This window comes from Oryzias latipes, chromosome 15 (genome assembly GCF_053564925.1).
Source record: "Oryzias latipes strain Hd-rR chromosome 15, Olatipes_Hd-rR_3.1".
Lineage (NCBI taxonomy): Eukaryota > Metazoa > Chordata > Actinopteri > Beloniformes > Adrianichthyidae > Oryzias > Oryzias latipes.
The window spans coordinates 25,000,823-25,025,222 of NC_136251.1; the positions used below are offsets into that span (position 1 = coordinate 25,000,823).

The 24,400-nt window shown below is 36.7% G+C and overlaps 1 protein-coding gene across 1 annotated transcript in view; it reads left to right on the plus strand.

Moving 5' to 3' along the window:
- Positions 1–22,932, plus strand: part of hpse2 (heparanase 2) — a 64,093-nt gene extending 41,161 nt beyond the window's left edge. Inside the window, exons 4-12 of the mRNA XM_004077148.5 lie at positions 1,807–1,980; positions 3,292–3,463; positions 5,495–5,542; positions 11,439–11,532; positions 13,606–13,712; positions 13,836–13,950; positions 17,046–17,191; positions 19,057–19,203; positions 21,515–22,932. Coding sequence (XP_004077196.1) covers positions 1,807–1,980; positions 3,292–3,463; positions 5,495–5,542; positions 11,439–11,532; positions 13,606–13,712; positions 13,836–13,950; positions 17,046–17,191; positions 19,057–19,203; positions 21,515–21,677 — 1,166 coding nt within the window. The 3' untranslated portion in view covers positions 21,678–22,932. The remainder of the gene's footprint in view (positions 1–1,806; positions 1,981–3,291; positions 3,464–5,494; positions 5,543–11,438; positions 11,533–13,605; positions 13,713–13,835; positions 13,951–17,045; positions 17,192–19,056; positions 19,204–21,514) is intronic.
- Positions 22,933–24,400: the final 1,468 nt, after the last annotated feature.

The following is a 24,400-nucleotide window of genomic DNA, read 5'->3' on the forward strand; positions in this document are numbered from 1 at the left end:
ATTTACCTTAATGGAATGATTCCAAACATATTCGATTTCAAAACAAAAGCCAAAAGTATCCTAGAGAAGTTTGCAGTCACACTTTGGAATATAAACAAATACCTCTGGCATTCTCACATCTGTGGTGGGCCCTTATCCTGTCTTTCACAGGAAGAAGATTGTCTTCTAATGGAAACAGCAGACATAAATGTGAGTGAGCATTCAGATGGTGAGCAGAGGAGGCCAGAGCTTAAAGCTTTGTGGGGCACTTCACCACAGGAGTCCATGATGGGAAAATCAGGTTTTCGGGATTCTCACTGAATGTTCCTGAAGAAAGAAACCTGTTATCATGTAGAAATAAGCACACGTGTGATTTCAAATTGAACACCTGCTTTTGCCTCAAGTGTATATTTACAATTTACAGAAATACATACTGTTAAATAAATTAGCTTTTATAAGTCTGTTTACTGTATGAAATGACTTACAAAAAAATAAAAAAAAATAAAAAGTTGGACTACCAAAAAAAAGAAGAAATATAGGACGAACTTAAATCCAGACATATCCAATTAATCATATTGATTATTGAAGAATAAATTGTCGTCCACATTCCACATTAGAAGCACACACCTAAATAAATATAGCAGCTTCTCCAATGACCACTGGAGGCTTTTTCCACAAGACAGTAATGTCACATATTCTCCTAAATTTAAGAAATAACAACCGTACACCAAAAATAAATTTATTTTGAGTCTGATTACTAAAACATTTGATGCTTCTTTTGTATTTTTTCCTTTTCTAGCAACTGTGAATGGTGTTTTTCTCTATAAGCTATTCTGGTTTTACTAAAGCTTAAATTCTGCACTAAAAAGGCTTTTTTTTTATTGACAAGTGGGTGGACCCAGTCTCGCTAACTTGCTTTAATCCTATTTCAAGCTTTTTTATTTATTTTTTGCCTATGAGTGTTGAGCTGCGAGAGGTCAAGAGGAAGACTTAAGAGTAGGTTTATGTGAACAAAGACATGAAGGTAGCTGGTTAGAGTAGAGGATGCAGCAGTCGGGGTCAGATGGAGGAGACTGATGCAGTATATGTCTGTTCTCACATCTCAACTCTAACCGGGGACAGTTTGTTAGCACAACGTGTTGTTGTCAAATTAACTCGAATTCAACTTGAAGTGTGTCTCATAACAAAGAGGAAGCAGAGGATCCTCTTATATCAGCAAAATCATTTGAAGCACATGTTTATCCCCCTGTCAAACTGTAATGTTCAACTGGGGGGGTGACTACACACATTTTTGGAGGTCACGTATGTGTGCATTTACAGTTGTCTTTTTTATCAATACATATTTTGGTGCATGTTTTTAATCCTTGTTTTTTTTTTGTTCTTGTGTTTTATTAAATTGAAGATCTTTATAATTTATTTTATGCCTAATGTGTTTGTTTTGAGCTTTTGATTACTGCAACTTTGACTCTTAATTTAGCAACAAACTTTATCTCTGACAATGATCTGGTCCAAGCTGGAAAACTATCCATTCTGGTTAATTTATAAGACCTTGTTTTAAAAAAACATTAATTTAGCTACTGATTTACTTGTCATTGTTGTTCTCTTAATTAGCTTTTTTTCCATAAGCGCCCTATGTATGAATTATACAATAAAAGATCCCTACCTTTCCTTTCTGTACAGACATATAAACCTCTGAATAAATGAACAGAAGTATTCTGTTTATTTATTCTGTTCATCAAATCAAAAGGTGGCAACAAGTTGTGTAGAAATGAATCCATATCAATTAAACAAAATCAAAGTTACAACTGCTTTGTGGGTTTTTCCCAGCCAGGTCTTTAGACAAACTTTACAACTTTGCCGACTGCGCCGGTCTGCACCTGATCCTGGGTCTCAACGCGCTGCACAGAAACCCTGACAACTCCTGGAACACCACCTCCACGCTCAGCCTCCTCAAATACAGCGCTGGCAAGAAGTACAACATGTCCTGGGAGCTGGGCAATGGTCAGTACTGCAACATACCCCAGCTGCATCAAAGCAGCCAGTTTCATAGGATACAACATGCAGTAAAAGTCATTTATTAAGTGGCCTTTTCTTATCCATTACTGCACATACAGTAAGAATAGATACATCTGCTGAAGCAACTCTGCTTTACCTAATGCTTTACAGTTTTCTACTGAAGAGTAGGAGGGTTTTTTTCTTGACACCTATTTGCTACTAGTTACTAGTTCAAGCAGAGACTGTAAAACTGCGCATAGTAAACCTCTGCAGCTCGGATCCGAAGAGAGCTTAGAAAGTAAAAGTAAAAAGAGGATCGTTTAAAAAAATTTCTAGTGGTTTCTGACTCATGACAAAAACCCACATGGACTCCATGATTTTTAGATCAGCGCTCTGTGAAAATCTTACCATCTGTTGCAAGACTACTTGTTCATCTGGTGTCTGAAAATAGTTCTGAGGGCATTGTTTGGGCTCGTGTCACGCAACAGAAAGTGTGTCAGATACTTTGAGCATGATATTTGGCATAAGTATGGAAATGTTTTAATTTCTGCTATTAAACTGTAAAGAATGAGAGGGAGATTAGTCTTGTCAGCCACTTGGCAGAAGTTGAGTAATAATAGTTAATGTAAACATCAATGGTAGGCCTGAGTCATCACTTTTACTTTCCCACTGAGAGCATTTTATTCTTCTTGCACTTCTTTCTTTTCCCATTTATACTAAGTGCAGAAAAAACAAAGACTATCTTTAAAAATAAGACTTTGCATTCTTCATCATTTCGGTCAGAACTGATTTTCTTTGGGCTTCAATCATTCCGCTTAGATGAAGAACGGTAGGCATTAGACCTGGAGCAAATATTTCATTTTCCCCACCTCTAAATCCCACAAAAGATACTGTAATTCCAGCCTAAATTGGAAAGCTATGATGCAGATTCCAAGGATTCGAACATATTCAAATTTTAGTGCGGACCCGAACCGTAACAAAAGCAATAATTTCAAGTAAATTGTCCCAGCAGCGCAGACACAGAGCAAATTTATGGAGGTTAGATGGAAGTTAAACAATAATCCTCTGAGTGGTTAAGCAGCAGCAGGTCTGTAAAGAAATATTTCTCTTTAAGGTTGAACTACCACCTTCCGTCTGTGTCTCCATCAATCCGCAAGGCCCACCCTGTGTTTGGATCGATCCCCTGACAATAAGTCCATCTGTCTACTGCAATTTGTCCAATCTTCCCCCATTTGTTAGATACTTTTTAAGATAGCGAGTTCAGACTTTTGCAAGCTCCCTGTTGCTTGACCTAAGCTCATTGTCTCTTCCTGTCAGAGCCCAACGCCTACCGCAGCATGAAGGGCCGTGCAGTCAACAGCACACAGCTGGCACAAGACTACACCAAATTACGAAACTTGCTGCAGTCTGTGCGGTATTACCATCGAGCCCACCTCTTTGGCCCCAACGCAGGGCGACCCCGGAAGAATGCCATCCTGCTGCTGGACGGGTGAGTCACCAGTAAAACACTGATTTGCCAAGATTCCACTCCTTGTTAGGATGTCCTGCTGGGATAAAAAAAAAAAGAGAGGATAGGAATGAAGGTAGTGGAAAGTATGCTGTTTCGAAGTTTAAGACTTTACTGTGTTTAATGCACACACACATCGACACATCTTGTAGCAGAGTTGGGTGTTTATGGTTTTTTCACTCTGCAGGATTCAAGGTCACAGCCCCACATATACCATGTCAGCATAAATAAAGTGTCATCTGACTGATAATGTGACGCAGCAAAAGCCCACCTGCTGGTTGTAAGGCTAAAGCTTCAGCCTGGCGTTTTACCAGCACCTTTTGAACCACTGCTCGCTGTCAATGTTTTAGCCAAAAAATAGTAGACTGTTACATAGCCAACCTTTTTACTTTGTTTATTTTAAAGATTAAGCTTAAGTTGAAATCAATCATCTGCTGTAAAAATGTGCCGCTTTAGTGAATTGAAGTGTCTGAAAGTTGTTGCCTCGTAACTGCCACAATCATTGATTAAAAAAAGCATTAAATTCTTGAAAGCAAAGATGGTTTTGTTATTGAAAAATCTGTCTTTGGAAAATAGTGGAAGCAGAAGCTCACTAAAGCAGCATTTGACTGCAGTTTACTAAATGTTATGTTAATAGTAGCCAGTTTGAAAGTATTTTGCTGTTTTTTTATTGTTTATTTTGAACCACTATACTCACAATTAAAGAAATGTAGAATTAGATAAAGGAGATTAGAAAGGATTAGATTGAATTACTAGTAGATTGGATAAAGTATGTCTGCTACCTCTCCTTTAACTTCATAAGAAATGCTATTTTTATCCATAGATGCTGTACGTTTAAAGTTTGGTTTATTAACTTAAAATACAGCAGTTTAGGAGTTTGCATAGCATTTTTCAGATTAATTCAGGATCAGTAGTCTTGCAGTGTCGGGTGGATGGGGAGGTAAACTATAAGGAGACCAGAGCAGCGACTCAGGGGGTGTGGAGTGCAGAAACTGGAGTGCCTGTGGGTCAGTGGTGTCACGTTTAACGACGGGATGATTCTTGTGTGTTTGACACTGTTACAAGGGGTTGGCTCTCATGTTTGACAACCCAACCATCCTGCTGCTCTCAAGAAATGAGATTAATTTGACACTAAAGTGCTTAACAGTCCAAATATCAGAGCTGCACAGACTAAACAAGCCTCCGCAGTGAAAGTTTTGTTTTTGTGACATGGTGTATATGGAGACACATTGCGGCTCGTCTGACATGCTTTTAGCCCCAAATATGGAGAGATTTTGGTCAGGTGGGAGTGCAGATGCAAAAAGCCAAATGGAATGGGCACATAAACAGACGAGCTTTGTCTATGTTAGTGTACATGATTACATCTGTGGAAAGGCAAACCCGATTAGATTTGTTTTTTTATCTTAAGTTTATCTGTTGTACATTCGTTGGGCAGTACTTAGCAACTAGTAAAGTGAATTTGTGTTTACATAATACATGAAAGATAAAGTAATGTTGTTTGACTGAAAGCTGTCTGCACACAGCGTATTTTCGATGTCATAAATTCGTATTTTTTAAACTGCCTTTTTTTTGTCATCCGCTGCTCCTGATTCAAAAGGGTTTGAATGAAAGAATATTCAGAAATGCAAAATAATTTTGTTTATACATGTCCTCTATCATAAGAAAAATGCCACAAGGACATGTTAAAAACACCTCCTTTTCGTTGGAGTGGGTCTTCAATAAGTGTGCAATGCACACTTATTATTGTTTCCTTGATTGTTCGTCTTTTTTAATCTTTGTTGTAGTAAACTGTAAAGCACTTTCTTTCACAAATTTCTAATTCAAAAAATTTGCTGTTATCGATTAAAATCTGTCTTAAGAGCTTCGTCCTGCCTGCCTCAATGGTTTCTTACATTATTGGTATTATTGCCACAGGTCCTATCCCTTAAAATAATTTGATATTTTGGAAAATATATTGACTGAGAGAAAAGTCTGAGGAGTAGTTGATAATATTTTATTCTTTCTGACTTTCAGGTTCATGAAGAATGCTGGCTCTGTTGTGGATGCAGTTACGTGGCAACAGTAGGTATTCTACCCTTTATTTTTTTTATTGATTCTGTCTTTTTCAATTAACAGAAATGCAGTTCCTGAACAAATGTATTATGTTTCTTACAAACTATAAATTCGTATCAGGTTTTTTATGGAATCCAAAAACCCTGACTGCCAATGTGAACTCTTTCCCTGAGAAAGGCTGATAAATAATGTGAAAAACTTGTGATTATTCTACAAGTGGAGCAACAGGAAAAGGAGCCAGAGTGTCTTAAATAAGTACCACCTGCTATTTTTCTATTGCACACACTGTTGGAATGCACACAGATATATCAGCGGTGTGATCTTTTCCCCTTGTTCTCCTTGCTTCTGTGTCTCTTTACACACATACATAAGATGTGTTTTAAAAGACCGTCCTACTGAGCTCAGACAAAATCCGTCTGACTGTTCGAGGTCATTGAGGTGAAGGTCAGGTCTAATTAGGAGAAATTGTAAGAAACGGAAGGTGGAAGGGCTGTCAGTAAGGCTTGAAAAAACACCACCCACACTGTTAAAATCAAACCATATGCTCCAGATCATTCCCTCTGTCAATTAGCCTGTTTTACACTCAAGGTCCAGATTCCAGTCTAACCAGGCAGAATGTCGAAAAAGCCGACCTCTATAAAAGAAGCCAACCTAACAAAACAGAAGCTCATTCATTAGTACGTCCAAAGAACAGATTGTACCACACAGCTTCTTTTCAAATCAGTCATATTAGGCAACAAATTCTGCCTCATAAACTGGTTCAAAGAGAGATTCTGAAGTTCAACCATCTCTGTTTGCATCTTGTGACTGAGGGCCAATGGAGCGCCTGAAGACATCCAAGTTCTAAAATACATTGATGACTAGTTTGCATTATGTTATGACATTATTTTGCTATAACACTGTAGTTTCTCATTTGGAGCATCTTGTCTCAGTTAGTTTTCAGCAGATTCTGAACTCAAAAGCAAAACATGGGAATGTTTGCTCATTCTTCCTTTATGTCTCTTTTAGGAATGCCACTTCTTGCACTACACCTTATTTTGGATTTTTGTTTTTCCTAAAAAAATTCTCTTAAAGTTAAACAAAAAGTGATTCTTCCAGAAGATCCTTGGCTGAGCAGTTGAAAACTTTACAAGTTCAGAACAAGATCAAATCTTTAAGTGTTAACAGCTTTGAGATTTTGCAGGAAGCGGTTACATCTGTAAATGAAACAGACGAGTATTGCATCACAAAAATCAGTCATAAGGCACATGTGGCAGGTTGATAAAACTAACCCTGAATGGATATAATATTTGTGCCCCGTAGGCTGCAGTGCTTTAAAAACAGGCAGGCTCCTGGGAACTCGCCGGATTGTTCGCAGAGCACACGGACATGGACCTGTAGGGGAAATAAAGTGTGCAAAATTCTGCAATGTTGAGTTTGCACATTGTAATGCTTTGCTCATAATTTTAGCTCCTTCCTCTGAACCTTCAAGAAAAAATAAAAAAACAACGCACAACTATGAGGTGGCGATTGTGCAAGATGAAAGTTTTGAACAAGCTATATTTGACAACTACACCAACCAGTTCCGATGCTGTTTAAAGATTGACTCAGATCATCTTCTGATCTAAAGAAAAAGTGTAATTTTCCAGGATGTAGTTCCAGTATAGGCAGGACTTCATTCTATTAAATACCATATTGTGGCTGGCGCTTTTGGCACGTAGCGACCCCACCCCCCATTCCTGTCACCCATAACTCACCCATAACTGCTAAATGCACCTACAGCTCTCCTACAGCCCCTGAAACCCCATACTGACATTACTGGTGCAAAGAAAATGACGAGCAATTATGAAGTTATACAGCTGTACAGTTTTGAGTCAAAAGCAGAGGTTGAGCTTTAGGGGAGCAAGGGGGTAGCTCCCCCCCACCACCACCACCAAAAAGCTTGCTTCTCCCCCAATTTTTGAGTCAATATTAGCATAATTAAGGAAAATATTTAAAAAATTGTTGATACAAGTTACTTTAGGTAATAGTAATGGCACCTTGGCTAAAAGAACGGCTTTTTTTTGGTTTTAAAAACAATGATGAAATGTAATTTTGATCCTGTAGCGTTCCACTCTGCCATTCCCATTTGATACCATCTAAAGTCTTCTGCCCCCGTTTTCACCCGCCCATCTAAAATGTTCCAGTTCCGCCACTGGCCAGATGCCAGCTCAGACGGGGAAAACAAAGACGTACATGGATCTAGTTGTCTGCAAGTGGATGCATCAGGATGAAGCGTAGCAGGGAGCTTGTGGCCCACCTAGAGTATTTTCTACGTAACAATTTTTTTGTTTTTCAAACAGCATTTACGGTCTGCTCTCGATTCACACAATAAAGAAATACTCAGAAATTCAGTTTTAAGCTTAATTTTTCTGTATATTTTTTCCTCCATCCAAAAAATGCCACAAGAAAAAGTTAAAGACACGAAAACACAATTTTCTTTGCAGCGGCTCTTTAAAATATCCTGCTGCTGTACAATGTGTTTTATAGAGCGTTTTATAAAACTATATAATCTATTAGGTAGTTTTTTCTGAATATTTTATTTGTGACAATTGGTTCATAAGAAAATTGTATTTTTATTTTAGTAACGTTATTATTTTTTTAAAATAATATATTTTCAGGCTTCTCAAGGGCTCATTCAAAAGCAGAATCCTTTACTTTTTTTTTCTTTTTTTATTATCCTAGGTGTTAAACAAACTCTAACAAGCATTTGATAGATTCCTGTGAACGTTTTACAAACACTTGTGGTTGCCAGCAGAGCAATCTTAAAGGTGATCCTCCAACATTTCCTCCACCATCAGGTTGACATTTGTGGTTAAAGACAAACACGTTAAACACTCAACCACATCCAAGCGTTTCGCTGTACATAAAGTTATCCGCCATCTTACCTACAGGGCTGAGAATTGAAATGGTCAGATATGTGTGACCAGATGGCTTTAATATGAAAACTTTAGCAATTAAGGAGAATTAGATACATGTGCCCTTTTACCAAATAGTCTGAAATTTGGGTGTTCTCTAGCACAGCCTTGTAAAAAGAGCATACTGTTCCAGAAATTATGACTTTGTGGCTAAAAACATTTTATTATGAAGCAAACCAACAGCTTCCACTGCTTTCTTTTATTTAGTTTCCCAAGATAAAACAATCCTCTTTTTTCATTTGCATTTCTGTAAAATGCAGTCTTTAATGAAAATACATTAAAAAATCAAGTAATTCATACTTCCAGTACAAGTTTCAGATTGACCTATCATGGGGAAACGTGTGTGTTACCAACTTAAAACATGATATTTAGACAAAGAAAATGATTTGTGATCTTGTCTTGTCTAAACATCACAGAGGCACTGTAAATTTTATGATGGCATTTTGAAGGAAAGCAACATATCTTTTAACTGTTGGGCAGTGATTGACAGATGTCAATTGACAGATGTCAATCACTGCTGGTTCACATTAAGAAACACATCTTTTCTGACTTTGTAGCTCCTCTACTCACCTTCAGTAACTTTTTCTACCCGATCAGCGCTAACCGCCTGGTGAAGAGACTCCAAGAAAAGACTGTGATCAAACCAAACTGTTATCTTTTTTGTTTCCTTGTTGTTTTGCAAGTAAAGAAAAAAAAATTATGTTCAATAGCACAGCATCTGTTTTTTGGGGCTCTAAACTTTTACACGTTTTATCATCTGGTGCTATGGAGAATCTGTTTTTTGCCATTGAAATTTGTATCTATTCTGATTTGATCACATTCATGTCAGTCCCCTTTAATGAGTTTGTAAAGCTTTAGAAGTGTTAGTCAGCAAACTTCATTGATGTGGTGCTGGCTGAGTGAGAACCGTGTAAAAATAGTTGACCAAAGATTCTCCTCTATAAGAAGCTGTACTGTTCAAATTTGCATTTTACTCGATCATTCCAGCAGCTAATTAATTACTTCTTAATCTAAAAGAAATATTTCATGGTTGAAATACTGTGGTGGGGATCAGTTCTTATGAGTTTTTCTGGCTTAACTATACCCCAAACAAAGCGTATTTATGAAGCAAATGAGCCTTTTGATGATAGTTTTGCTCAGGCAATGCAAAAAGTGACTCATGTGGTTCATTTTCTCTGCAATCATTTGAAGCTGTGACCAGTAGCTATTTATGTCTTTTAGAAAATCCATCCAAATTCATACAAACAGAGTTAGGCTTTAGAGTATAGTCCTTTCCTAATGTGTCCATATGTGCAGATCTAATTTGTTTTGGCATACAGAGTAAAACATATTTAAGGCTATCGTGAAAATGAAAGAATAACCAGTTTTTGAGTGTGATCACAATTGGGTTCCAGAAATATTCTCTTGCACTGGAAAATGTTCTTAGATAAAAATTCTGCGCTTTTACTTCGTATTAACCTTTTTTATTAGTTTTTAAAATTATGAACAATGAAACAAATGCAATTTGGTCTTACGAGTCATTATTTTAAGGAGTTTTGATTCTGATGAAAAAGATAGTTTGTTGAGATTAATGTTATTCCTATGTATTCATTAAATTAAAACGACATTACATTTAGCTATAATCTTAAACATATTTATTAATAAACACACTAGAAAAAAAATGCTGCAACGCATGCCATGGAAGAAAGGATGATGATCAGTTCAGATGTATGTTGCTGTGTCTGAGGAACTCACACACACACTATCACCTTTGCGTTATTCAGTGACAGCCTGTTCTGGAGTTACATGAGTACCTTCTTTTTTTATTTTTTTATTTTTATTAACCTGTGGCCACAGCAAAATGGCTTATCCCTGCTTTTTGTATAGAAAACTACAGTGCAGAACACTTTTAAGTATTTTTTGTGTGTGCTTATCATCATGCCAGTCATCTAATTTTGTGGCATGTGGTGGAGCAAAAAAGTATCTGCAAGTCCTTCGGTCCATTCTTCCATGCAGATCTTCGCAAGAGCTGTGAGGCTTTGGGGCTGTTGCTAAACAACGCAGACTTTAACTCCCTCCACAAACCCACAAACTGATGAGGCTACTTCACCTAAAAATTCATTTTAAGAGTCATGGTGGAGAGGTTGCAGTCTGACTGTTTAAAGGTCCGTACAGGTGACATTTATACCATTAACCAGTTTAAACAGGTGCCATTGTTACAGGTAACAAGTGGAGGATGGAAGAGATTCTTAAAGAAGTAACAGCTCTTCAATAATCTTAATGCATTTCCTGGATTCTGTTTTTTTTACATTCTGTCTCGGTTAAAGTGTATTTCTAATATTTTTTATGCAAAACAACCTGTATAATTAGTATAAGGCTGTGCTTTTTATTGGTAGGGGCTACAATAATGTCATTCTCTGAGGCATTAAGACGTATAAAACCAATGTCTCATATATATAAAATGAGTTCTGGTGGTTGATGGAAACGTCTGTCTTTAAGGTGATGTTTCTCATGTCTTTAACTATGAATGAAAACAACAACAAAAACAGTTCAGGCCTTTGATACATTCAAAATCAATAGGTTTCATTTTGAAGTTGAAGTATTTTGTTCCCTATTGCTACTGCTTGGATGATTCTGCTGCTGTTTTTCTTATGAGTTATTTCATCCTAACAGTGGAAATGTCTAATGCCTTGTATAATGTGTATTTTTATTTTGTAGTCCCCAAACATTTTTTAAAGAAAATGCCCTTGATGTCATTTAACCAGCTTGTTGCAGTATTTTAAGTCATGGGTTTTGCCACTAATTGACTGTAAAATTGTAAGAAATTAATTTTAGGCTAAGACTGGATCAGGTAGATACTTTCACCAATTATGAAGATGTAAGATCCAAAAATCATTTTGTTGTAGTAAATGCTGCAAAAATGTTTATTTTTAATTTTGTGAGGCATAAAAACAGTGTTTCTTTCTGTGTTTTTCATATTTCTTTTACAGTTATTTTGTAGATGGAAGAGTGAAGAAAGCTGAGGATTTCCTAAAAACCCGCCTTTTGGACACGCTAACAGTCCAGATTAATAAAGTCACGCAGGTACCTATGTTTTCTTTACGTTCTAAAACTTTATTTTGTTCTAGATATATCTTTTTTCTCAACACAGACATCGTGAAATGCATATGTCAACACACCTTTGGATTTGTTAGTATGACTCTCCACTCTTAATTTTCAAATTCCCACATGTGTCCTATTTAACATTTTTTTTATTTTCAATTTATACATGTTAGACTCCTTTAGTGGAGAATATAAATATTTAATTTCCATATTACATTTTACCCCTCCTAAAAATGTATATTTTTAAGTATTTAAGTAGTGTTTGCAAAATAAATGTATATTATAAAAGTATAATATGTGAGTTTTAACCAGTCATCACTTTCTGCTTTGTTAAACCTGGAAAACGAACCCCCTTTAAAAGTTTTCACACACTTGGGTTTATGAAATTTGTTCAGCCCATCCACAACCCTTGGGGGGCAGAGTGCTGCAGTCATAACCACACTCAAGAACTATTTTGAGATTAAAATCCCTCTAATGCTGAGTGTCAAACAGCTAATCTCCTAATTGGTAGAAACAAATTTTCCTGTTCGGAATTATACTGATTTTTTATATAAATATGTAAATTCTCCTTTCCCCAAATAAAAATGCAATCTGGCATCACTTTGCAAATAATAAATTATATTTAAGGGCTAATAAATATCCTCTTAAGACCTGGCGTCCACACGTGTGGACAAAACATTGTGGGTTGTATTACCACAGTAATATTCTGCTATTCTAATATTAGATATTATATTGGGGTAAAATATATATTATATTCTGATATTCTAATATAATATTTTAATATGCACACATTCTGTTTAACTGGGGCCCTGTGACTATATAAAAAAATGCATATCAAACAAGAGCTCGGGATTAAGAGGTTAAATTTAATTAAATAAAATAAATAAATAAACTCAATTTACATAACTGACATTATTTTTCTTTCTTGTGTTTTTCCATTTTTCCATCTATTTCCAATTTTACTTATTTGACTATTTAGAATTGTTTTTGAGACATTAATCTCTTATAAACATTAGATACTGTTGATATGCTATAATTTAAAGTTCTAATAAAGGCTTCTTTGTTCAAATTTTCTCAAATATATAACATAAAAGAATATTCATTTAGCTTCTTCTTACTTATTTATTTATTGACTTAATTTAGAGTTGTCACACTAAAACTTAAAAAGCGGGCAAAAATCTGACTAGTGCTGTAATTGGAAAGGTATTTAATTCATGCATTTATTTATTAGGGCAACAAATACCAAAAGTGGTTCAGTGATTCACTGTGTATGGTTTGCTTCATAGCTTCAGGGTCAGGACAAGTTGCTGTGATTGATAGAAACATAAAAGATGCTATAGAAGCATGTTCAGCCTTGAGGTCATGACCTCATTTATTCTGGGTTTTTGCTGTACAAGAATAAAAAAATGTCTCAAAGTAATTAGAATCATTGAAAAAATGTGGTAACGCTGTGGCTCGGTTGATCTCCGGATTTAATTCCAATTGAGCTTTGACCTGAACAAACTGTATTTTGTATCCTTAAGTCCTTTGCAACTAATTTGAATTTGTCTAATTATGTCAATCATGTGTGACAAAATATTTTAAAAAAAATTGGGCAAATATCGTATTTGACATATGTTTTAATTTTTTTGTAGCCTTTTTAAAAGATGGTGTTTCCCTTAAAACGTACTGTGTATTCATCCATTTAGACATAGACATACGGTCCTTTAGGACCTCACAGCACTTACAGTGTTCCTTCTATGAGGCACACTAGAGTGATAAGACGCTGTGCTTCCTGTGACAGACCCTGCCCCTACAGCTATAGCAGTGTTTGGTTGCTAGTTCTAATGACTCCCCATCAAACTGCAGTCTTTAAACAGCAGTGGATTTAAAAAAAGAAAAACAACGGTTTTCCTTAAAACTACAAATCCAAAAAAGATGAATGGCATACTTAATGACATCCATATTACACATTAAATGATTCAGCAACAAACTAAAAAGCTGAATAGTGTTTTTACAGAGCTGATTTCAGAGTAGGTTTTGACTGAAATTCTGCACATCTGTTGCTGTCTGCAGGTGGTAAACACACACTCTCCGGGTAAGAAAGTGTGGCTGGGTGGACTGGGGCCAGCATGGTCAGGAGGCATTAATAATCTCTCTAACACATTTGCAGCCAGCTTTCTGTAAGTACTATTTCCAATAAAAAACAATGCAAATAGAAATGTTGATATTTGTTTATGTTTTTCCCTTGCACTGTATTTGTTAACTAAAGTTATGCACTGAATTGCATTTCTGTGTGTTACCAGCTGGATGAACACACTGGGTGTTGCTGCTGTGCAGGGTGTTGATGTTGTTTTGCGTCACTCATTCTTTGACTATGGCTACTCTCACCTCGTGGACCAGCATTTTAACCCTTTACCAGTAAGTTCAGCATGTAAGTTCAATGTTTAGCATTGGACTTCAGTGTCCGGACCTTCGTGACAATAACAACCTGATCAGTCTTACGAGAGCTGGACTTTTGTGCAGCCTCCATTGCACCTCTTGCCCTTTCCCGTGGGAGCTATTAGCTGAGATGAAAGCCGTTTAGTTGTGATGAGTGGTTAGACGAGGAGGCGAAATGCCATGTAACATTAGCCCTTTATCAGTAGCTTAGGACAGTGTCATTGCCTCCCTCTTCCCCCATCGCAACTTTGTGCTTCTCCGCGAGAACAGTTGGCCAGTGAGAGACATGCAACCTGAGATGCTGCTTCACGGGTTGCTGGATAAAATAGAAACACTTTGTGGAACAGAACTGCAGTGCCAAGTGGTTCACTGAAGCAGGGACAGAAATTTGAAGCACATTACAATATGTGCTTCCCCTTTAAAAAAAAAAGCATAATTTTCAACTAAAGTCTTCTTTTAGCTTAAATAAAAGTACATTGATTATTTACATTTTATTTTTTTTATCATCAAAGTTTAGTGGCGTGTCAATCGAGCATGGTGGGAGTTAGGGCAGCACTAAAACACATCAGTACGTAGCATGACTTTGACATTAACAACGTTTCTTTAGACTACAAGACACAGTGGGGCAGCCAGCAATTGTGTAAAATCTCCCTCTTGAAAAAAAATAAGAGAAAGACTTGTATTTTTTATCTCTGAGAGACAAAATAATGGGGAGACGATCCCACCCATTGTATGATTTTTATTTTTATAAGAATATTTGCAAATGGTATAGTACGTATTTGGTCAGTAACAACAGTTCATCTCTAATTGAGTAAATTAGCAAAGATGATTCCCAAAAAGATGTACAATTTTAGGGTTTGATTTTAAGAGAACCATTTTAAAAGAGATGTTTTATAGGGTGTTGGGGAAAGTAAAATGTTTAAAATCACTAAAATGTATAATATGAGATATTAAACTCAAAAATAAGAAGAGTTAAAGATCTTACTTTGATCATATAGATGATCATTTAAATAGATTCAAAGTATGAAAAAAAGGTGTATGTTTGGATTTGATCAAAAATAGTTTTATTTTGAACAAACCACGTAAAAAGCAGAGAACAGTCTTCACCTTTGTCCTGTAGAACATTATAAAAATATATAAATGTCACAGGTTGTTTTTGAATTACCAGTATTTCTGCTAAATGAAAAGCATCTAATCAGCATTGCTTAATTTTTCATCTATTTTTGTCTGCATTATTTTTCTGGGAACAGTGACTCCCTGCTAGGATCACAATGCTTTTAACATAGCAGGAAATCTTAGCCTACCTGCTGTGAGAATTCACCACACAGAGCCAACCTGTCCTCTGCATGGGACAATTTATGAGCTTCCCCTGGAGGAGGAGAATTCACTAAAGCCCCAGCGCACTAATGACACAACCGTTCAGTCTTTTTCCACACTCATCCTCCTGCCTACTGCTTGTTGCACTTACCTTTCTGTTCCACTATCTGCCTCTAGAGGTGGGGACTAAACTTCTCATCATAGTTTCTATTTTAAGAAACTCCTCTCTGCCTGCTGGTAGCGTAAAGTCATTTTTTTTTACACACAAAACAAGAAAATCAATCTGTTTTTAATAAACTACATCCCTCCATCTTTAACCTGCCCTCTCACATGTTTTGGGTGATCGAGATTTTGTTTTCTCCTTTGTGGATCTTTTTTGTTTGGATTGTTGACGGCTGTTTTTTATCATTGTATGGGGAAGGCTAAATATGCCGAAGCTTGAAGATTTAACTTGTTTGTGGATTTTGCTGAATGAAAAGCTTTGAAATATTGAATATCCCACATGAATTTAAAAAAAATGCTAGAAGCTTGTACTTTAATCAACAAATTCAGAGGAATGAGCAGCTCTCATTTGTCCAAGTTAAACAATAAACTTAATTTGTTACTTGCTGTTTCATTGTCTTAAATTATGTCAAATCCTTAACAGCTGAGGTTTGATTGGAAGCTTTTGTTTTGGCTTTCTCTTGTGGAGTTTTTGTTTTTTATGTCTTTATGTCCAACTTTTTTTCCTATCCATTTTTAGGGTGTTTTGATTGGATCTCCAAATATTGGCTCATTATGCACTTTGTGTTTATCTTTCTGTCTTTTGACGGAGAGAGTGTGTGGCAGATGGGGAGACAGAAGGCAGTGAGTGAGGAAAACGGCTAAACCATCAAAATGTTGAAGATTTAGGATCAGTTTTTAAAAAAGTCTTTATGATGTCACATCTATAGTGTTTCTGCCGCTGTGACAAATCCAAATATGTGAACTTATTGATGATTTTTGTTCATTGGTTTAGAAATTTAAACTAATCATACAGTACGGATTCACTTTTTCACAATAAAACTGTTGGCTAACAGCTCTTGTTTATAAAAAAGTAATCGTAGATCGCAGCTCTGAACATATATCCATCCATCCATCCCTCTGGCCATGGTCAACAATATTAGGCTCTATACTGTGCTCTGCCTTTCAATGCCGCGGCAGCAAATTAAGTTAAAGTCTGTGAGGAAAAAAGAAGCCCTTAAATGTTGCCATATGCAGGATTGCATGGGAACTTCCTGAGGAACACATGTTGTTCTGGGTCTCATGGAGAGGTGTTGAGTCTGTGCAGTCTGTAGAGTTAGGCTCAACATGGTGGACCCGTCAGAAATGGCAACACCAAACTTTATTCATAGGGCAGTTTAATATCTTAAAAAGATGTGGTATGTAATGCTTGTTAGTTCTAAACTGATTTTGGGCGGTGGGACACGGACACAATCAAACCAAAAAAATCAAGTATCAACCTAAAACGTTGACTTTTTTTATGTAGGTCTATTTGATTTCCAGTCAGTCAATTTTATTTATTTAGCAAATATGGTTTCTGCAACTGCAATAACAAACGTTTTCTTCGTTAAGGTTCTTACTTGGTAATAAGGTTCTTCTCGCTCCCATTCCAGTTAGAGGCAAAATATTTAGTCGTTTTTTTAATCTTGGATGCTTAGGTTTGTGTTTGTTATTATTATTTTCAAATAAGTATTATGCTTTTTGCCCTGTGAATAATGGACGAAAAACTTTTGCAGGATTATTGGTTTTCTCTGGTCTTCAAGCAGCTGGTTGGTCCAAAGGTTTTAGCTGTCCGTGTGGCTGGTCTGCAGAGGAAGCCGCAACCAGGACGAGTCATACGCGACAAGCTACGGATCTACGCCCATTGCACCAGCTACCACAAGTATGTACAACATCTGAAACCAAAGCTGAGCATTTAAAAAAAAAAAGACTAGGGATGAATACAGGGCTGATCTGGGAATGTTGCAAAGATTTAGAACTGAAAGTGACTGCTAAGGTTTAAACAACTTCCCATGTCACGCTGCAAACACCTGAGGCTTATTGTCTTGTGGGGGAGAACAAAATCCCTCACAAGCCCATTTGGCTTCCCATAAATAAGCCGTCCACGGACACCCGCTCATTCACAGCTCAGAGCCTATAAAACTTAACGGGTATCACTTATCAGGTGTGTGGGTTCTGTGTCCCTGTCGTCAAAGAGTTGCTGAAAGGCGTGCTAGGCCTTTATCCCCTCTCAGATCAGCTGGAGGGGGATATTTGAGTGGGAGGGACAATAAGGCAGTCTGTGCTGGGAGGATATACAGAGTGCCACCAGTGCCTGTTCAAGGTTATCATTTAACCCAGGCCAGTAACTGTCAGCACTGGGCTAGATTTACGGCCTTACTCCAGACAGGGCTCGTTTACAGACGTAACATCTCCGCACCTCAGTGCAGCGTACTGGTCAGGAAAAAGCTCTGAGTTCCAATACAAACAACAGACATGCACCCATGAGATGCTCCACTGCAGACGCTGTCTCTTTGCCTTTTGCTGCGTTTGGAATGAAGATTCGGCCATCAGTTCTTTGATGAGGCTCTGATATTTCCTCTTAGACTCCAAGTGTCTTCACTTGTTCTCTGTGCTAGTGTGTGGTTTTAAAAAGTTGTTCCTTAAGTGGACAAAGTATGGCGTCCCCTGTGGTTAGACTGTACAGTAAATGTGGCCAGGCATTTAGTGGTTTAAAAGGATTTAGAACCTTTAAAGTTGGACTTTTACAACCCTTTTACTACTATTAGTGGTTTGCATTGTATTTTCTCCTCTTTTCAGTGATGCCTGAATTCAAAAATCATCAAAACAATTTGTGGTTTGGATGTGTAAGATCCATGAGGCCCAGAGAGTAACTTTACATAGCCGCTTTTTCAGATTTCCCCAAAAATACTAGAGTTTAACCAGATGCACTTTAGTCCCTGCACTTTTCCTGACATGTTGACATCTTGCAGCCTTAAATTGTAAATGGTTTACAATTAAATTAAAAAACAAGTGGAAGTATGAAATTTTGAAGGTTTTACAGGAAGGGAAATATCGGTTAAGTCAGCCCTGACCCTGAGCACCAGGTCTGACATGTGGTTTCACTACTGCTGTGTTGTCTTGGTCATCAAATCTGGGCCGCCTTCGGAATTTATCATGTTTGTCTTATCTGTCTGGTGTAGTTATTTACCTTTTACTAATATTCCTATGAAGTTGTGCTCCCATTGCTTTGCCCTAAGCAGCAAGACTCAAGCAGTGTTGTCTGTGTAACTCGAGAAGAGTCGCCCTCTGTGTTCACACCCTTCGTAACCCTGAGCCTGTGAACACATTGGTTTATTATTGGCAAGCAGATTAATGATATTTATTAAAACGATAAAATCTTTGAAAGTACAATTTGACTCATAATAACCATATAGGCTTTTTATCTCTGATGAAGACAAATGCACTTAAAGGAATTTTGCTTTTCAAAGCATTCTTTTATCTTTTTTTTTACTTTTGCAAAGCTTTTGATCCAAATTAGATCAATGAGATGTTTGGTTGTGTTTTAATCCATTATGAAAGGTCGTAAAAAGATGTTTCCTCTTTGTTGTCATCTGTAATTATTGAGAATAATATGCAACGTGCCATTGTAATGTATGTGATGTAACAGATGTAGAGGCAGTCTTTTTGTAGGGGTTTTGTGGCTCTCCATTGCAGAGTAAAATTAATTGGATCCTGTGCTCTCACTCTTTTCCTTTGCCATACCAGTCACAACTATGTGAGGGGGTCTATAACAATTTACATCATCAACTTGCATCGGTCGAGAAAGAAAATCAAGTTGGCCGGGACGTTACGGAACAAAACGGTGCATCAGTACCTTCTGCAGCCCTACGGTCCAGATGGGCTCCGGGCCAGGTTGGGCTCCCTTTGTTTCTTGCATGTTTTGCAAATGACTACTAAATGCACCTACCATCCATTTTTTAATGGAAAATGATGCAATGATTTTGAAACTCAAAGCAAATAATGCAAAGATGAGGTCAAGAAAATTGAAACTTCATGGAAAATCTTATGTATTAAGTCGTCATATAAAGTCGTAGAAATAGAACTGCACTGAATCCAATTGATTTTAAGACAAAAAAATGATGCCGGCTCAGCATATTCTTCCAAAAAGCTCACCACAAAACATGCAGAGACGCTCGTGGAGCACATGCTCTTTCTGGCCCTTATCTGAAGAGCCAATTTTATTTAAAATGAGAAAATGGGAGTCATGTGTTTTAACGGTTCCTTTGTCAGTTATGACCTGTTAAATTGAGGTTTAAATAAAACCATTATTTCATAAAGAGAAATTTTCCATCAATAAACCTTTTTCAGCATCATTTAAAGAAAAAAAATTCTACAGTGCCAGTTGTGATATTAAAAATTCTCAAACAGATGTGTTATTTATACTTCGAGTATTTCATATTCATTTAGATTCTCCTGAGAGCGATGTCATTTTTTTATCTAAAAACATAACATTTCATACCATAAGATCACATGTTTCCATTTACTTGAAGTTCCCTTTAAAATAAAAAACGCAAGTCTCACTGTCCTGCTCCTTCATTCAAGCCCCTGTCCTGTTATTCTGACTTACGTCTCAAATCCTAGAAAAACAGCCTAATGACTCCAGGTTCTTTGTGGGTGTCTGTGTTTGAGCTATGCGATACCAACATGCAGTCTCAATATAGACTTAGACATGATCCTGCAATAATAGTGTTATTAAAGAGGATGTTTTAGGTGTTAAAACAGGATTCCAACGCAATTAATAGGCAGCTGAGCTAACGACATGCCTTTTTCTGCCTTTAAATGCTTTCCTTTTCCACAGGCAGTGCATGAGACTTTAATGATCATCTCAACAACACCAGATGTCTATAAACTTTTCTCACTAGTCGGACTTTTTAAAGTGTTCGGCTTAATGTATGTTGACGGGCAACATTGAACAGTTCACTTAGACTCGTAATTTCGCCTTATTAAGCATAATTTTACATGAGATTTTTATAGAATTTGTTTCTTGTAAAAACCTCCAGACCACTGGCCTTTGTACTCGCATGATCATAAACTTTACAATGCTATAAACAGCAGCACTTTTTAGTTAAAAAAGTTTATTGTCTAAAGTCAACCTTTTTCACGCAGTAAAGAAAATAAACCCTGTTCAGAAATTGTGTTTTTAAAATTCCTATAACACTTTGGTATTGTAGCGTCTAATAATTGATTTGGTTCTTTAGCTTCTTGTGTTTGTAAAATAAAAAACACGTTACATCTACCCTGCTGCTTATAATCATATCATAGATTGCCGGCTTGTTTTCTCCCCAAAAAATAAAATATAAGTTAAAGAATACCTTTTTAAAAAAAAGCTCTCATTATTAAGCTGCATTTAAATGGTTATTTTAAAAAAATACTTTTTTAATAATATAATAAAGATATACAGAATTTAATTTCATTGTTGCCCTTTTTCACTTATGTGAAATTTTAGGTACCAACGTTGTCCTTTCCTTTTTTCAGTTGTTACTTTTATTCTTTTCCAAAGAAAACAAAGATTTCTGTTGTCTCAAACTACAAAAAAAGTGTTTTTTGTCTATATACAGTTTATACTTTATGCATTCTAAATGTAAAAAACCCAAATGTGTTTGAAGATTATATTTATGTTTGTGGCAGGTCTCAATTGTGTCATTTTTTTCAATTTGGAAAAAAAAAAGTACAACTGCAGCACCCCCAAGTGTACAAGTGACAGCATTATAATACTGGCGGACAGCCGATCTGTTAGAAAGTAGAAGACGAGGTGAGAAAGCCCTGTCAAATCCTCCATAGTCAGACTGCACTGTGAAAACAGTGAGACCAGACTGGCAGGCAAACATTTTATGACTGTCTGAGCTCTGCCACACACAACAGCCTTGTGATTCTGGCACGTCTTAAAAGTCAAACTTCTTAGGACCAACAGTTTTATGTGTTGATCCCCTCAGTTATACGACCGTCATGTTTTAGCATGAAGATGGTTTCAAGAAAACATTGATTTCATCAGCTGCTTTCTAAAGATAATAGATTGAGTCGTTCCTGTCAAAATATTAATAACATTATTCTTTTAAAAATTTGCAATAAAATCATTTATTATCAAATTTAGCCCAGTGTATATAGGTTTATGATACTATGCAATTGAAATAAAGCCTCTTTTGTTTTTTTTTCCTTTGTGCAGACACGTCCAGCTGAACGGCGTGAAGCTCCACATGCAGGACGATGAGACTTTCCCAGAACTGAAGCCTAAGACTCTGAGGGCCGGACGAACAATAGCAATGCCTCCTTTGACCATAGGCTTTTATGTCATTAAAAACATCAACGCATATGCTTGTCGAAGATAGCGGCAGCCTTCTGTTCTTGATGTATGGATTCTCCACCATCTCGACTGGAAACTTAAAAGACGGCAGGACAATTCAGGGAACGCCTTTCCGAAGAACGCAAATCCAGAAAGACAGTTGGATAAATACCAGCCTGTTGCAAAACACAGATATATCTGCCATGATGGGAATGTTTAAATAAGTTCACCTCGTAAAAAAAAGAAGCCCTGGCTTTCTTGTTCTTCCCCGTACCAACAAAAACATGTATGGCGTTAAAATGAAGGCCTTATTTTATTTTCACCGCAGTTCCTCGAACTCAACCAGACACGAGGGCAGGAATTGTTATGAGACTTTTGTGTTTCCAGCATCCAGAAAAAAATAAAAATAACAATTTTTAACACGGTTCGGACAATCTTTGGGAAGGATTTTCATTGGTTTGCTCCTGTGTGTTTTTGTGTGCATGTGCTGTGTCGATGAAGCTACTGATGTTTTGGTTTGACATGTCACTGAATGAAATATTTTCCTCCTTTGCTGTTTGAAAAAGCTTGTAAAGCTCTTCTTGCTTGTGCCGGAGCGCTTTTGTGTTGTTTTGACGGTTATCTGCAGAACATTGCAGCCTGTGTGTCGTGATATACTTGTGCTGCAATAAGAACAAACTGCAGGAGTACAATGTGAACCCATCTATGACACCCCTCCACTAGAAAACCGGGGTCTGTGTTTATGATCAAAAACTTCTAAAATCCCCATGTTCAGGTGTCTCTCTGTGGTTTTAGATTTTATATCATTATGATGCTGCTAGGTCTTTTGTAAAAAGAAACATTTTTACATTTTGGTTTTGTACAGATTTACTGTTAAGTATTTAGCTAATGTAAATAAAATATTTAAGTTTGCTAAGTTACATTCAGTATACATTTAATTTATATAAGAAAATACTTTATACTCTTATGATAAACTAATATTATTAGTATTCTTAAATGAAATTGTAAGAATGTATTTTTAATGGGACAACTAAAATAAAAATTTTATTTCAAAATATTTTGACTTTCTCATTTAAGAGAACTTTTTTTTTTTACTCTCAAACCACAGCTTGCTCACTTCTTTGGGCTGAACTCAAACGTTGTGAAGGATGACATGATATATACAGAGGATTTGCCTTTGAATGTTGTTTTTTTTAACTTAATATTGCGGGTGTTCATAATTTTTTAGAGAGCATTATTTTAATATGTAAAGTCTGTAATGTTTTTAAAAAGGTTTAGATTGATATAAAATATTTACAAATACCTTTATGGCTTCTTTTGCTTATGTCCGTTCACATTATCGTTGGAGGATTTGCAGTAAATGAAGTGAACAATAAAGACACATTGGGAGGGGGGGAAAGTGCCACTGATGCATAAATGGCCATGCCACTCAGAAAATCTGACATAAAAATAAAAAAACTAGACTCCCTAACAAGATTTTCAGGAGCTTATGAACAAAAAAGAAACATTGAGATGAAAGAAAATGATTTATGCTTCTGAGGAAACATGACGAGAAGCAGATACCCAATACTTTGCAGAGTCTATAAATTTAAGCTGTCATATTCTTGCAGCATCCTTTCATGAAGGTTCTGTTATATTTAAGTTACTGTTTATGGAGTGCTCACTCACTCATGCACACACACAAACTGCTACATTCTCTGGCCCAGATGTTGGAGCTGCAGGAGCAAGCCTTTGTAGTGATCTCTTGTCACTGCATGAGGCAGCTGCTGATGGGAAACATGGAGCCAACATGGATTTAAGGTCCAGACTTCAGCTTTGGTCCAGATGGGCTAAACCTGAACCACGCTTGGCTCAGCATCAGCTAACTCACCGACAGTCGGGATCGGCTTGATGGGCAGAAGAAGGGAGGTGAAGGATGTCGGGTAGGTCTTTTGTCTAACTTGGCTCAAAAAACAAGCGCCGCATAGTGTTTCATGACAGCGAGTGGCCAACACGATTTGAGGCCATGATCCAAAGCATGTACCTGTAATTTCATTTTTGTTCCAGTCATGTGTAATAGCCGCTTTGCTTTCATGCAAGAGGCAGAAATGTTTAGTTTCAGAAATGAACTCCAGGAAGGGCCCCGTCTAACATGTGGTTCACTTTAAACAGGCCGTGTTGATGTGAAAGAGACTAAGCAGACTCGTTAACACCTGGACGGTCTCATGTCTATTACTCATTACAGTGTTGGCCAAAGATAAAGGCACATTTATATAATTATGCAACTGTGGTTTATTTTTAAACCCTGGTGAGGGAAAGCAGATAAGGATGGTCAGGGGAAAATAATCAGGCTAAATAGGACTGTTGAATGCATTCAAATGTGTTCAGTGGTGCTGCTGCAGCTTTTAACTGCTTACTGAGTCATCTTTAAAAAATAAATAAAACTTTTCAAAAGCTTAAGCAAACCAAGGAGGTCAAACATTAGTGACCCAAATTAAGTCTCTATTTCTTATATTTCTGTGGTTCTCATTAGTTATTTTTTAATAAAATAACTGGGGAATCCTGTTCTTTAGACGGTTTATCAAAGTCAGATTTTTTTCTTTCACATCTCACCTGCTGGGATCATTTACAAAAATATAGAGATTGTCTATCACAATGATGTCAAATAGTAAACGATTTAAATAAATTTGACCATGAAAAACTCAATCTGCTTAAATCAAAGTTGTTTTTGTATAGTTAGACATGATGCGAAGTACACAACTGACCGATTCATTTTAAATGTTTTGACAA